The following is a 14,687-nucleotide window of genomic DNA, read 5'->3' as shown; positions in this document are numbered from 1 at the left end:
TGTTACAAAAAAGTTATGTAGGTCCTATATATTTTTTCTGTAATGCTTACCTTCATACTCGCATGAATCACAAAAAAGCATTTTATTATTAAAATATAACAATTCTAAAAATAGGTCACACTGAACATAATGAGGCTATAATCTAAGTATAGGCACCTGACGTTATATATTTTTCTCTTAATAAAAATATACACCCTTTACCTAAAAATACATGTATTATTAGGTAGATAGTATATATTTCTTATGATGAGAAAATATTTTGCGTCAGGTGGTTGTGAATCAAAGTGAACATACAGACACTATATATCGAGAGGCCCATGCGCTATTTTGCTTACCTGTCAAGCAATAGTGACACGGGGGAGTTGAACACAAATTAAACCGGCTGTTATCCCATTATATATGGTTGATGTGTATGTTACATGTATTGATAGAGCTACAATGTCTCTATGATGCACATACCAGTTCAAATGAATTGACAGGAAAAAATCATTGTTTCACACACACTAACAAAGAACAAGATGGCTTCATGTGTTTTATTGTGGTCACTAATTTCTCTTCATAAAAACCATCGATAAGGAATATCGTTAAAAAGAAACTCAATGTTCAACAAACATTATTTCAGTCTAATACATCTATAATTCCTTCTCATTACAAGTCCTACGTACAATGTATAAACCGAAGGCAAATCATTCAAACTCTAAAACAAATGAAAACAAAACATGTATGATATGTTACGCATAAAATAAATCGTCTAATGAAACTTAAAAGAAATCATAATGTCAACGAGACTTTCGGAGCCCCTCGGACCTAATCCTTCAGTCGTTGATCATTCGCTGTTTTCCCATGTTCAGTCCCGCCTGACTTGCGCCCTTGTTACTTCCGTATTGTAAGGAAATTACGTTTCTCCCTTCCCTGAGCTGATCTTCCGTAAACTCCCGACTCTGTTTCTCGGCCATCTTTGGTCCCAGCACTGGTCCGGTGTAGTCTGGCCGAGTCTGCGCCTGGAATAGAAATATTTTGATTGTTGTAAATTTACATGTATGATGTCTGCACGGATCTAGAGTATTTGCCCAAATAAATCACAATTTTAAGTATAGTTACCTTAAAAAGGCAATAAAACATAATTCTCCTCGACCCCCCTTCCCCGCGGAAAAAATTATCTGAATTCGCGCATATGACGTCTTACCAATGAAGTTTTTTTTTTTTTTACACAAATGATAGCTGACAAAATTTGTCCTGGAAAAATATTCCTTACACTCCTTATAATGTTTTGGAATTTACTCAACTTCCAACCAGATTCCATCACAGTGGATCAGGATATTGCCAATACGACCACAATATTGGCATTATTAGATCTATGAAGTCTATTTGACATATTTGATCATATAATCAGAATACTTCATAAGAGAAAAATCTTATTTGGGAGATGCAATCAAATTTTACGCCTACGATAAACTAGAACTTAGTCTAGGCCGGGCTACATCAATTCTTCAGGAATTATATTGATGTTTTTCTCGAACTTATTATGAGATAAGTAATTTGGTATGAACGTAGACGAATTACATGGACTATTTGGTGAAGGACAAAATAATGAGTAATTAGGACAGCTTGTGTAATGGTGGAGCTATACGCCGACTTACAATCGAATCATTATAGAGAAAAGTTTTGATCTCTTCTGCTGCTGATTCACATAGCTATAAGGACTTTCTAGTATTGTGCAGATGTATCTGGTGTTTAATATGAACAAGTTAAAAATATCCTGTGGATACGGACCGTGATCATTAGTACATCTTTTCAACGTCGGCGATACTTACGACTCGTCCCAGGGCGTGAATACAGAGCGTGACCTGGGGGATGTTCTTCCTCTCCCACAGGTCCACCGTCTGGAACACCTCGTTGACAGGGACGCCATACTTTTTAGCGGCTTCCTGGAATCGCTCAATGTTCTGCATGAGCGCAAATCCGCCTCCTTTCTTGTCGATCTTCTTGATGCATCCGGGCATCAGTTTGTTCATCAAGCTGAAAATGTCAGGAAAGAATACTGTGAAACCAACTTTATACAGGCATTTCAGAGAAAAAAAGGAAAAAAGAGAGAGAGAGAGAGAGAGAGAGAGAGAAAGAAAGAGAGAGAGAGTCGACATAAGATGGATCAATGCTTATTTTAACCTTCCAGAAAAAACGTACATCTGTATGTAAGGGGAGACCTGATAAATAAAAAGCTTTCAAAAGCAATTACATTGGCTAATGCGTAAAAAGAAAGAGATGGTGAAAACAGAGAGAGAGAGAGAGAGAGAGAGAAGATAATGGACTGGTGAAAGAGGATTGGACATTAACATTGACTTGTACGTGTACATGTATAATTATGATGAATGTATAAAATGTTCAACAATATAGACAGCTAATGGAGAATATAAGCTAAGCGGGATAACTCCTGCTGGCTTGTTCTGTGGTGACTTACTTGCACAGGATGATGCCATTTTGAAATAAGAGGCGCCCATCTTTAAAAAAAAGGCCAAACCTTGAATGGCCAACGATTTTTTTAATCAAGTAATGTTCAAGGAACCTTTATGCAAAATTTGGTGCTTGTCTCCACAAGTGAAATATCTTGCTGAAATTTTGACCTAAGCCGCTACACGAGAGAGAGAGAGAGAGAGAGAGAGAGAGAGAGAGAGGACTGGTGAAAGAGGAGTGGACATTAACATTAACTTGTACGTGTATAATTATGAAACATGTATAAAATGTTCAACAAAACATAAATAAGCGGGGTAACTCCTGCTGACTTGTTCTGTGGTCACTTACTTGCACAGAATGATGCCGTCTCTCAGGACATCCTCGTACGGGGTTTTCCTGTCGACGGGTTCCCCCAGGTTGGCCTCGATCCAGTCAAGGGCCTGCACCTCTAACTCCTTGTCTCTCTTAAAACAAACATGTGAAATGTGTTTCAATTTTAGAAGAAAAGTGAAGAGGGGTGTTCTCAAGTTTTTAAGAACGGAAACTATAAAAGCTTTTCATCACTTAAAACACGCGGTCTAAAGCTGATCATGATTTATATATCTAGTAAAATAATGCAATTTCCATTCGACCCTCTGTAGCTATCACATGCATGTCAGCGCTGTAATGATCGAAATAATTTGGTGAAGTATATAATACAATGAATTGTACACTCCATACAGCAGTTACAGTACAGCCCAGCTGTAAATTTATATCTTTAATTTTAGCACATTCCAAAAAATTATTTTATTTTGATTAATCAATTATCATGTTCAATTAATTTTCAGGAAAGAACTAAATGTAATAATTAGCCATCTTAATCTCTCAATTGGTCAATGTAATGTCTTCCTCAATTTGATAAAAAACAAATTGTGATGATTCATGAACTGGTATTTGATAGCATAAACGGGTAATTAAATGCATTCTAATGTGATACACTGGCGGGTTATATGTTTAAGCCCGTTGTTGAAAAAATGTGCAAAGATGTTTTTAATGGCCTCTCGGTTACTCGCTGTCACACACGCCCCACTGAGTAAACAGTCACAAAGTTTAACACTTCAGGTTTAGAGTTTCGTTAACCTGCAACGTGAGCACTTAATTAAATGTTGTATGTGTCTTCTACATAACACGACTCTATCGAATAAAGTACCTAAACTTTAATCTCCCAATGCATACTCTCTCTCCGATGTTATATCATGTTTCTTTATAACCTTGTGTTTTTGACATCTGTGTGTCTGTCCATCTGTCTGTCTCCGTATGTCTGTCTGTTTGCCTCTCTCTCTCTCTCCTCTCTTTTCTCTCACTCCATCTCTGTACTCTACTAGAGGTAAAAGAATGCATTCACGCCACAACGATAAAAATCTGTTATGGTGCCCTATTTTTTTTTCGCATGGGTTTGGCAGAGTTCTTTTCTTGCAATGATGATGATGTTAAGGCATTCATTTACATCAAACATTTTCATTTTTAAAGTCTCTCCTTTCTTTTCTCTCTTCTTTATCAATATATTTATCTCAAATTGATTTAATTTTGCAAAAAATCTCTCTCTCTCTCTCTCTCTCTCTCTCTCTCTCTCTCTCTCTCTCTCTCTCCGTCATTTCCTTTGATCAGAGCTGACCTGTTCACACAGAAACACTTCATACACTACATGTACAGCTTTCAGTTTCCTCTTCCAGCTGAAACAGCCTTTATAATCCACTGGCCACCGACCCCTCTGTGCCCTATACCGTATGTAATGTCTTCACACTGATCAATGAACGGTTGGTGCCCCCTGATAATGTGCCTTCACAAAATATTTATCCAGCTGAGATCAGGCTTCTGTATTGTTTTGCCGAGATCAGATTAAAAAGATGGCAAATAGAATACACAACATGGCACCATTTTCACCATCCATACCACCGACATGGCTACTCGAATGTCTACATCGTTTAATTGAATCTGCAATGCAATCCATGAATGATATGCATCTGATATAAAGGGTGGAAATGAATAAAGGAGATGGCACCAAGATGGCTACTTCAATACTCATTTATACTGGATATATTTTGCGTATTTTACATGCACTCTATGTCTTTTGATGTGTATTTACCAGCTCATGATAAACAATCATAATCCTAATGGTAGATCGACCAGGAGATGATTGCCCCCTCCTTCCCATTACATGTCACTTACACGATATTTTTAGAAATTCTCATGTATTAAGGGTCAGTCACTTTATTAGTAGACTTATTTATATACAGAAGAATTCTATTGTGTTTTTCTCGTCACACTAATTTGAATGCCGACTGCGTGACTCTATTCATATTTCTAGACCTTTGCAAAACACACATTAAACACAATCCGCACATATTTGTGTCCTATGTAAGAGGATTACTCGGATAGTTCGCCTGTCGATATGAGAGATTATTAAGTTAATCAGACATCCTAAGGGGGACTTTACGATACAATGCAAGCTGATGTCACATGCATTGTTATGGATTGTGAATATCCTTCACTGACCGCGGTCAACGCACGAGATGAAGTTCTACCGAGGGCCAGAGACGAGGCCTTCTGTTTTGTTTGCGATAATCGGTTATCGGTTGGCTGTATCTGTTTACATACTGCCATAGGGGTGGGAAATGCAACAAGTGTCTGGGAAAATAAGCTCTAAAATCCATACTAGACCTAAAGACGCTTTCGAGAAAATATCTTAGAGTGTGGAAAAAACCAAGCACCATGTTAAATCCCCCGAAACCACCATGCACACCCCTTACAAAAAATCTATTACATGTTTAAGAAAAAATGAATAAAAGACCAAAAAAATTATATTATATATGGACATAAACATAATTCTGTGTCATTGAAATAAAATTGGTTATGTTCAAATATTTAGGCTGACCGATTTGTCCGACATTTTAATGATATTACGGTCTTTAGAATTTGTGTTAGATCGCATAGTCTGTCTTCTTTGTTTGAACAGGACCTCTGATGCTATCAGATAATGTGCAATATGATTGTTTGCCTTCACTCATCAAAAGATGAAGCTTTGGTGCGATCCTGCAAATCGTTATCCAAAATCCAGGCGGAATGCATTGCTGAAAAAATCTGAAAATATGGCTCGATAGTTACTGAAAGCGTCGTGTCAAAAACTATTTTCCATTCAAACACCCCCTTCTTTCTTTTTATCTCCCAGAAGCAGAGCTACGGAAGCCCGTTGGTGCCACGTATGAAAAATATTTTATCTGGCGGCCGCCACTTATTATCTGGCGGCCGCCACATAATTTTCTGGCGGCCGCCATATAATTTTCTGGCGGCCGCCACTTATTATCTGGCGGCCGCCATATAATTTTCTGGCGGCCGCCACTTATTATCTGGCGGCCGCCACATAATTATCTGGCGGCCGCCATATAATTTTCTGGCGGCCGCCACTTATTATCTGGCGGCCGCCACATAATTATCTGGCGGCCGCCATATAATTTTCTGGCGGCCGCCAGAAAATTATATGGCGGCCGCCAGAAAATTATGTGGCGGCCGCCAGATAATAAGTGGCGGCCGCCAGATAAAACCTGGCTTCCTGATGCGCGCGCATGTTTTTAATGGGAGCTTTTAAGGGAGTTGTGGATACACTCTAATTTATTAGTTTTATTAATTATTTCTGAAACTTGACATTAAATATCAACTGCAGAGCTTAGGATTTTGAAAAACTGGTTGAGTTGAATGTATAGAAGACTTTGTTGTTAGAATCTAGAATGAATTTTATATTACTTTGTGCCTTGTATTATACATGTATGTTGTAAAACATGGTATTTTAGAGTTGATTCTGAACTTTTAAAACTGAAGTAAACACCCGTTCAGGAAATCTTAACATTAAAAAACCTTAACTTGAGAGGAATTTTATGTAAACATGTATAAGTAAAGGAACGCGCTGCCTTCTGTATGTTTCAATTTTGGTATAAGAATTTACCAACGCAGATTAAAGTCAGCTTTATTGACCACGACAGCTAGTACAGGCAATATTATCACGAGAGCAGATCCATCTATGACTTTATAAGGATAAACTAGGATAAGGGTGTACTAGCATTCGTGGCCATAAAAATGAAACTATTTAACTGACTGTGTTGTTAAACTTTTATTCCAAATCACATGAAAGGCAGTACAATAAAAAGACCGCGATCGGCCACAGTCTCTCTGGGTAAATCAAAGTACTGAGAGTACTGAAAGGCGGGGTCTTGAAAGTTTGAATGTGTAATTGTTCACGTTTTCCTCCGGTATGTTCCAAAAATCATGAGCTTGAATTAGTTGTTTCAATCTACATGTAGTATGCTAAAGTTCGGCCTTTTGTAATTGCCTGATACTTTGTCATAATTTTGCTAAATCCCGACCGGGACTGTTCTTCATAATTGTAGAAAATTGACACAACGGTATATTATGTAAAATAAGACCCCAAGAAAATTTTTAGAAAACTACAACTTACCGGGAAAATCAAAACAACCATTTTTAGTAGGGATGACAAATTGGTTTATTTTTAGTACTCGGTTACTTGGACGTTTTTCCGATCGAGTACCCGGGTACTCGTTAAGAGTGTAAATAAATCTGAACAAGTACATTGAGAACTTGGTCACTTTTGTAGAAATTCCTCCTTACAATGTATGTTTAAGACAAATGTGATTTAACATGTTTGTCGTCCCCCCCCCCCTATAGAATAAGATAGTTTACTCGCACAGCTGATAATTTAAGATTTTTGAATCTTCAGCTCTTTTAAAATATTTCCAGACCTTTGAAGTTTAGGTCTGTTCAATTTCTCTACTGTGTGCTATCTAATTTATATAATAGACTATATAAACGACAATGTTCAGTGAAAACAAATCATTAAAGTAAACCAAAAAATAAGCGTCGAAGACAGCCAAAGGTGAGAAAGCTAGGTAACAGGTGCTTGGTCACGATAATTACTATAGCATTGAATCATGATTTTTAAAGTATACACTCTCATAACTGCAGCGGTGTGTGCATACAAATTGAGTAACGCGCGGTAGTATATGGTGGCATATCTCTGCCCCCTGTGTGCAAGTTAGTTTTCTCTTAATTTGTTGACATACAAGATAAATATGTTGACATGCAAGATAGTTATGTCAACATGCAACATAACTATGTTGACATGCAAGAAAACTGCAATCAAATAAGAGTTATAAAAAATCTCAAATATCGCCAGCATGTGACATCCAAGATGCTAGATATGCTACCTATTGATGTCAACATGCAACTTCTTTATGTTAACATGCAACTTCTTTATGTCATCATGCAATTTAGTTATGTTAACATGCAAGATAAAAATTGTTGATATGCAACTTATAAGTTGCATGTCAACAAATTTATCTCGCATGTAAACATAACTAATTCATATTATAAAACTGTGCGTAATTTAAATACACGTGCGTAATTCAAATACAGATTAGAAACTACTTGCCATGCTAAATAACATAACGTTGATTTTAGAATTAATAATAATCGATAAAATCAACTCCCGACAGTACTTCAGTACTTTGATTATCTTCTTAAAATTGAAATAAGTCCTATTCATTTACATGTACTACCACACAATAAATTAAAGATTTAAAACATAACAACCATGCGTTATCTCTGAATTCATAGATCTAATATTGGTGCGAGATATTTATCAATGGGAGAAAGATCAGCTGAGTTTCTGATGAGAGGCATTAAGATATTGATAAAGAAATCTTTTAAATCATGAATATGACTGGTTTTGCCCGTTATAAAGTATAGAAAATGTCTCATAACATTAAAACAAATTACATGATTGTATATTCCAACTAAGCCGGACAACATGAACATTAACATTTAACTTGGTTCTTCAATCGATAAGATTGTATATATCAATTAATCTATTGGTCAACAAAATTGTATAATCTATATAGATTTTGCTTACAAAAATATGACGGGATTCATTCACGTTTGGTCTCCATTTTCTTGTTTTATCGATTTGAAAAGCAGATGACTGCATTTGGAGTATGATTTTTAATGAAATTTCAGAATCGGTTGTATCGTGATTCGTGTAAATGATGCACGAGTTTACACAAAAAAGTAGTAAGTGGCGAACGAATTTATTTTTTACCTGTTAATTTTATATGAATCGCTGCCAAAAAAATCATGACAGGTACAATATAGAAGGTCGAAAAAATCAAAATGGCTACTGCGACAATTTTTTGTTATTGTTATAGTACTTGGAATAATCTTATTGTAAAAAAGAAATATTTCTAACGTTAGAAGCCTGTGTTTGTTATCGGTATACAAATGTTAACTTTGTTCGGTAATTCAACAGTTTGAGAGTTTTCGGAGTTTCCATAAACCTTGTATAACAGATAACATCCAACTTATAGATTTTCCCTTCGATCACAAAATAAATAAATATAACGATTTAAATTATATACTTAAATATAGTTGTTTTGATTTTTCCGGTTAGTTGTAGTTTTTTAAAAATTTTCTTGGGGTCTTATTTTACATAACATACCGTTGTGTCAATTTTCTACAACTATGAAGAACAGTCCCGGTCGGGATTAAGCAAAATTATGGAATAGTATCAGGCAATTGCAAAAAGCTGAACATTAGCATACTACATGTAGATTGAAACAACTAATTCAAACTCACAATTTTTGGAACATACCGGAGGGAAACGTGAACAATTACACATTCAAACTTTCAAGACCCCGCCTTTCAGTACTCTCAGTACTTTGATTTACCCAGAGAGACTGTGGCCGATCGCGGTCTTTTTATTGTACTGCCTTTCATGTGATTTGGAATAAAAGTTTAACAACACAGTCAGTTAAATAGTTTCATTTTTATGGCCACGAATGCTAGTACACACTTATCCTAGTTTATCCTTATAAAGTCATAGATGGATCTGCTCTCGTGATAATATTGCCTGTACTAGCTGTCGTGGTCAATAAAGCTGACTTTAATCTGCGTTGGTAAATTCTTATACCAAAATTAAAACATATAGAAGGCAGTGCGTTCCTTTACTTATACATGTTTACATAAAATTCCTCTCAAGATAAGGTTTTTTAATGTTAAGATTTCCTGAACGGATGCTTAGTTCAGTTTTAAAAGTTCAGAATCAACTCTAAAATACCACGTTTTACAACATACATGTATAATACAAGGCACAAAGTAATATAAAATTCATTCTAGATTCTAACAACAAAGTCTTCTATACATTCAACTCAACCAGTTTTTCAAAATCCTAAGCTCTGCAATTGATATTTAATGTCAAGTTTCAAAAATAATTAATAAACCTAATTAATTAGTGTGTATCCACAACTCCCTAAAAAGCTCCCATTAAAACATGCGCGCGCATCAGGAAGCCAGGTTTTATCTGGCGGCCGCCAAATAATTATGTGGCGGCCGCCAAATAATTATGTGGCGGCCGCCAGATAATTATGTGGCGGCCGCCAGAAAATTATATGGCGGCCGCCAGAAAATTATGTGGCGGCCGCCAGATAATAAGGGGCGGCCGCCAAATAATTATCTGGCGGCCGCCAGATAAAATATTTTTCTTATGTGGCACCAATGGGCTTCCGTACAGAGCACACTGAGCGGATTCTGTTTTCATCATGGATCAATCACAAGGGTATTATTTACCTACACACAGTAATTAACCCCGAGCCATTACACGGGGAAACGTAGAAACAACTGTAGCTAGTTCTGGTGAGTATCATTCAACAAACACCGGCCTGTTAGCCCGGCGCTGTAAACCTCGTGGTGGAGGCCGCGTGGTGTGTTTATTTTGCCCTGGACGCCTTGGCGGGGATCATGCCACCATGTTCTCGCATCAATCAAACCAGTCTTAATACTGCCATACACTTCAAGGTCATTTTTAACATTTTACAGGTTAAGAGAATCCTATTCAATATGCAGATGAAAAAATAGAAATATGCCTCAGACGTAAGTGAATTTACAGATGGAAATCATTTTGGGCGTTTCAAAAATTGTATAATTAAAAATAATTCAATGATTGCTCACTTCTTTGATCGAAACCGGTATTTTTATCCTTAATTCAGTTAGTGCTACAGTCTGACCGAAATGAATAGGATAAAGACAGCATTCTATAGATAAAGCGTCTCTCTCTCTCTCTCTCTCTCTCTCTCTCTCTCTCTCTCTCTCTCTCTCTCTCTCTCTCTCATGGACAGAACGAGGAGGGAAATGATACTCTTTTTAAAATAACTAAAACGAGTGGCCCGCCTATCAACATTTTACATAGAATATTTAAAACAAACACCACACATCCTGTAAAGGATACAAACCAAACACCTCCGGAAGCTTCTTCAGACTCAACAAGATGTGGTCAAAACGACAGTCAGAGACCACGTCAACAAGAGAGAGAGTAAGAAAGGAAAATGATGAGAGAGAGAGGGAGTATTTAGGCTACGACCTGAATGAGAACACGAGCGTCATATATGACATATATGATATTTCAATTAATATTACCTCTTCTGACATCTTCTCTGACATCGACGAGGTATTGCATATTTGTATATAAATTCTTACTGATTTTCATTTAAGGAAGACCTTCTTTGTTAGTATCCGGCTATGTATATAGGCGAGCAAAAAAAAAAATCAAAACATAAAGAAAACAAAAAAACAAACTCGGACATAAATCGAACATGTATAAAGATAACTTTGTTGGGTTCTAATTCATTGTGCAAACAGGATCGTGACAACAAATATTTCCACAGCTCACATATTCTCATTCTACATGCAACATTTAATCCTCCCACTAATGAAAAAGGTGTTGCCAATTTCTCCCAGTTCTAACGATAAAAACACATTTTAGTTCTCTCTAGCCATTTGTTGCAAGAAAGTTCAGCTTTTGTAATCCTGCACTCAATGTATGGCTGCCAGACTCTTCCTTTATTTTTAACTCGTTTTAAATAAAAATAACTTCCATCTCTTGAAAATCGCATTACACAAACTGTTAAGGAACATGTAAAACTTGGCGCGAGCGTGCATGCTGTTTACCTTCTATATATTCACCATTATGACTCAGTTGTAAAAGACAAAAAAAGAAATTATTTTACAATGAAAGTTGAAAGTTACAGCCCAGATGCCTTCAATTCACGCATTCTTTAGACGTTTTGTTCTTGGTTTTATAGTCATTGAGCAAATTGCGAGTAATGAAAATGTCCAGACAATTCTTGTTCTACATGAGAGAGAGAGAGAGAGAGAGAGAGAGAGAGAGAGAGAGAGAGAGAGAGAGAGAGAGAGAGAGAGAGAGAGAGAGAGAGATTATGATTAATGCATTTACATCATCATTACAAGAAAAGCTTTACGTCAAACCCTTGAAAAAATAAGGCACCATAACAGATCCATATCGTAGACTGACTGCATTTTGTTACCTCTAGTAAAGTACAAAAGTACAGAGAGAGAGAGAGAGAGAGAGAGAGAGAGAGAGAGAGAGAGAGAGAGAGAGAGAGAGAGAGAGACAGAGAGACAGACAGACAGACAGACAGACATTCCGACGCAACAGTCGGCCAGATGAGATCTATCATTTCGGAATAGTTAATCTTCATATAATTTTGCAAATGCCCTTGACGTTAAAAAATGCTGGTATACTTACCCTAGGAACATATCTATGTATTTATAATCTAAGATAGCTTTTTGAGAGAAGAAGATTCTTTGAATATTCCTTTCATGAGAGCAAATTGCCTTAAAAAAAATTGGCAGATTTTTTTTTTCAATTTTGGTTCATTTTGGCATCAAGTTTATCAGAACAAGATTTGTTGCAAGCGCTGTTCTAATAAAACTCTTCTACACAAATTTCATTATTTGCTCATATACCTGTAATATAGCATGTCATTCACCTTTATACAATCCATTCACCGTCAAATGCATCGCAGACTTCCTTTTTCTAATGTTTGGTCTGGGTTTTCTTATAGATTTAATCTATTGATTGATATATTGACAGAAACCTCTCTTCATGCACAGAGTTTTGCCGAATTTCACATTACTTTATTTAAATCATAAATGAATTTATAAACTCCAGATTCAACAGTTTATAGCAGCTTTACATTAAAAAGGTACTCACTTTTGCTGGCATTTTGATGGTATCCTTACAAGTTGCTGATTGCGTCTACAAAACTAATATATTGCTTCTTGAGAGTAATTGAAGGGGGTGAAACCAACTTTTCTATTAGGGGTGTCAAAGATTCACATCTACCAATTAATCTTTGTTGCACGGAAAGGCATTCTTTCTCTTTGCTTCAGCCTCTCGTCTCTTATCAATTTATATCATTGGGAACTTTATTTTTAGCAAAAGAATCCCAAAAGTTGTATATATATTAGCGGTAATATGACGTCAGAGAACCTACCCCACCTCCAGGAATGCAATGAAACATTCGAGCGCGTGCGATCGGCTTTTAGTTGTATCGCCTCGTATCTGAGTAAAACATCGTTACCGTGCACGCTGAGGCTGATAATGTTCAAATATTTTCTCTGCGTTGCTGACGATGTTTCCTCGAACTCTGGGCAATGCACACGTATGTGTTTTGACATTTGTTGCTTTGCGGGGGAGGTCTGTGTGATTACACAAATTAATTAATCAACTTCGTGTTTTCCTCTTCCTTAATGATGTTCCCCCCACACTGCAAAACACATTCAAAACATGCTTAACACAATAAAAACTGTAACATTTCTTAAGAATACGTCGTTTATTGACGTTAAACAATATATACGAGTACCTATATCGGGCCGTACGTCGAGTCATTGTATACATGGTCCAAGTCAAAAACACGTGCTCCTCACATAGACTTCACAAAGAATATGCAGATGGAATTTGTAGAACATTTTTACGCTAATTTAACGTAGACGGCGCACAATCTTCACTTGAACCGATTGTAGGCATTTATCTATCATAATCATTGTGTATCAGTTGGTGAAGTTTTTAATAAAGAAAAAAACCAGACTTATTTCAAAGAGGTTTTAGAACTTTTTAACAAGACCTTGGACTTTCAGTAGGCTGTAACGATCTATATTTATTGCGACATAAGCGATTGCATAGTCTTCGCTCAAAAGCCAGACAAATCGTGTTGATTTCAAAGAGCCATGACTAATGGACCTACAATGAGATAGACACGCCTACGGCAAATTGCAGCTTGACTCAACTACCCAAATCCAAGCTATTGTTAAAATGGTTCTAAGAGGGCTGGATGGCCATAGCAATTTTTTTTATCAACTTTTATTCGCGGCGACTTTATTTCGCGATTATCTTTTGATAAACTGATTATCGACAATTAATTTTCGCGACTAAGCCTTACCTAAGCCCATGTAGTTATAACAAATATACGACAAGGACTGGTTCGCGCAAATCACGCGAAAATTTCTCGCACGCGAATATAAGTTGGTTAACAGTAATAGCTTATAGTTAAACAGATCATTTTTATAAATTAATGTAGATCCGATGGATATTTGTTAAATACCCAGCCCTCTTAACTGGAAAAATGTACACTGTGATTACATTATTTCTATATAAACATGATAATTTAAGTCTTGTGTATTAAAACAAGGCGAAATGTGCCAAGTTCAATGGTTCTTCAGAGGAAGAGTTCCAGCAAACAGACGGACAGACGTACGACGAACGACAAGTTACATACTTAAATCTTCGGTCTATTAGGTGAACTTAGAAAGTTGAATGATGTCAAAACTGTCGAGGGCATGATCTTTCTCTTTTACTTTAAAACATGACTGATTTACTGTAAACCAACTTCGCGTGCGAGAAAATATCAAGAGATACGCGGGAGCAACGTGATGTGCAACATTGTTTAACGATAATCAGATTGGTGTCTTTGAAATAATTACATGTAGCAGAATTAGTAGTCGTGAACTATTATATAAATAGTGCCTGTTTGGGAGGGTAACAGTTGAAATTGACACCCCGAGAAAACCATTGTCAACCGACGCGAAGCGGAGGTTGACAATGGTTTTCGAGGGGTGTCAATTTCAACTGTTATCCTCCCAAACAGGCACTATTTATTTTGTTATACTGAATGTCTTTTTTAAAATTTTAAAGAAAATTTTACTGCTTTTATATAGGAATAACGTGATTTCTACAGCGAACCGTACGCGCATAATTTTCGCGCATGTAACATTTTTTAATGTTACCCGTTGCCAAGTGCGTTGCTAACGCTGAGGGTAATAGTAAATATTATTAACTG

The 14,687-nt window shown here is 36.5% G+C and overlaps 1 protein-coding gene across 1 annotated transcript; it reads right to left on the bottom strand.

Annotated features, from left to right (window-relative positions):
* Nucleotides 1-521: 521 nt before the first annotated feature.
* LOC128184363 (myophilin-like) lies at nucleotides 522-12,864 on the bottom strand. The gene is made up of 5 exons (XM_052853805.1): nucleotides 12,846-12,864; nucleotides 12,563-12,615; nucleotides 2,800-2,915; nucleotides 1,815-2,019; nucleotides 522-1,001 (listed from the first exon to the last, which is right to left on the bottom strand). The coding sequence occupies exons 2-5, from the start codon at nucleotides 12,572-12,574 to the stop codon at nucleotides 816-818; spliced, it is 519 nt and encodes a 172-aa protein (XP_052709765.1). The 5' UTR covers nucleotides 12,575-12,615; nucleotides 12,846-12,864; the 3' UTR covers nucleotides 522-815.
* Nucleotides 12,865-14,687: the final 1,823 nt, after the last annotated feature.

The sequence above is a fragment of the Crassostrea angulata genome, chromosome 5 (genome assembly GCF_025612915.1).
Source record: "Crassostrea angulata isolate pt1a10 chromosome 5, ASM2561291v2, whole genome shotgun sequence".
In the NCBI taxonomy this organism is placed as follows: domain Eukaryota; kingdom Metazoa; phylum Mollusca; class Bivalvia; order Ostreida; family Ostreidae; genus Magallana; species Magallana angulata.
The sequence above is the reverse complement of the archived record's forward strand: the minus strand, read 5'-3'. Positions and strand labels throughout refer to the sequence as shown.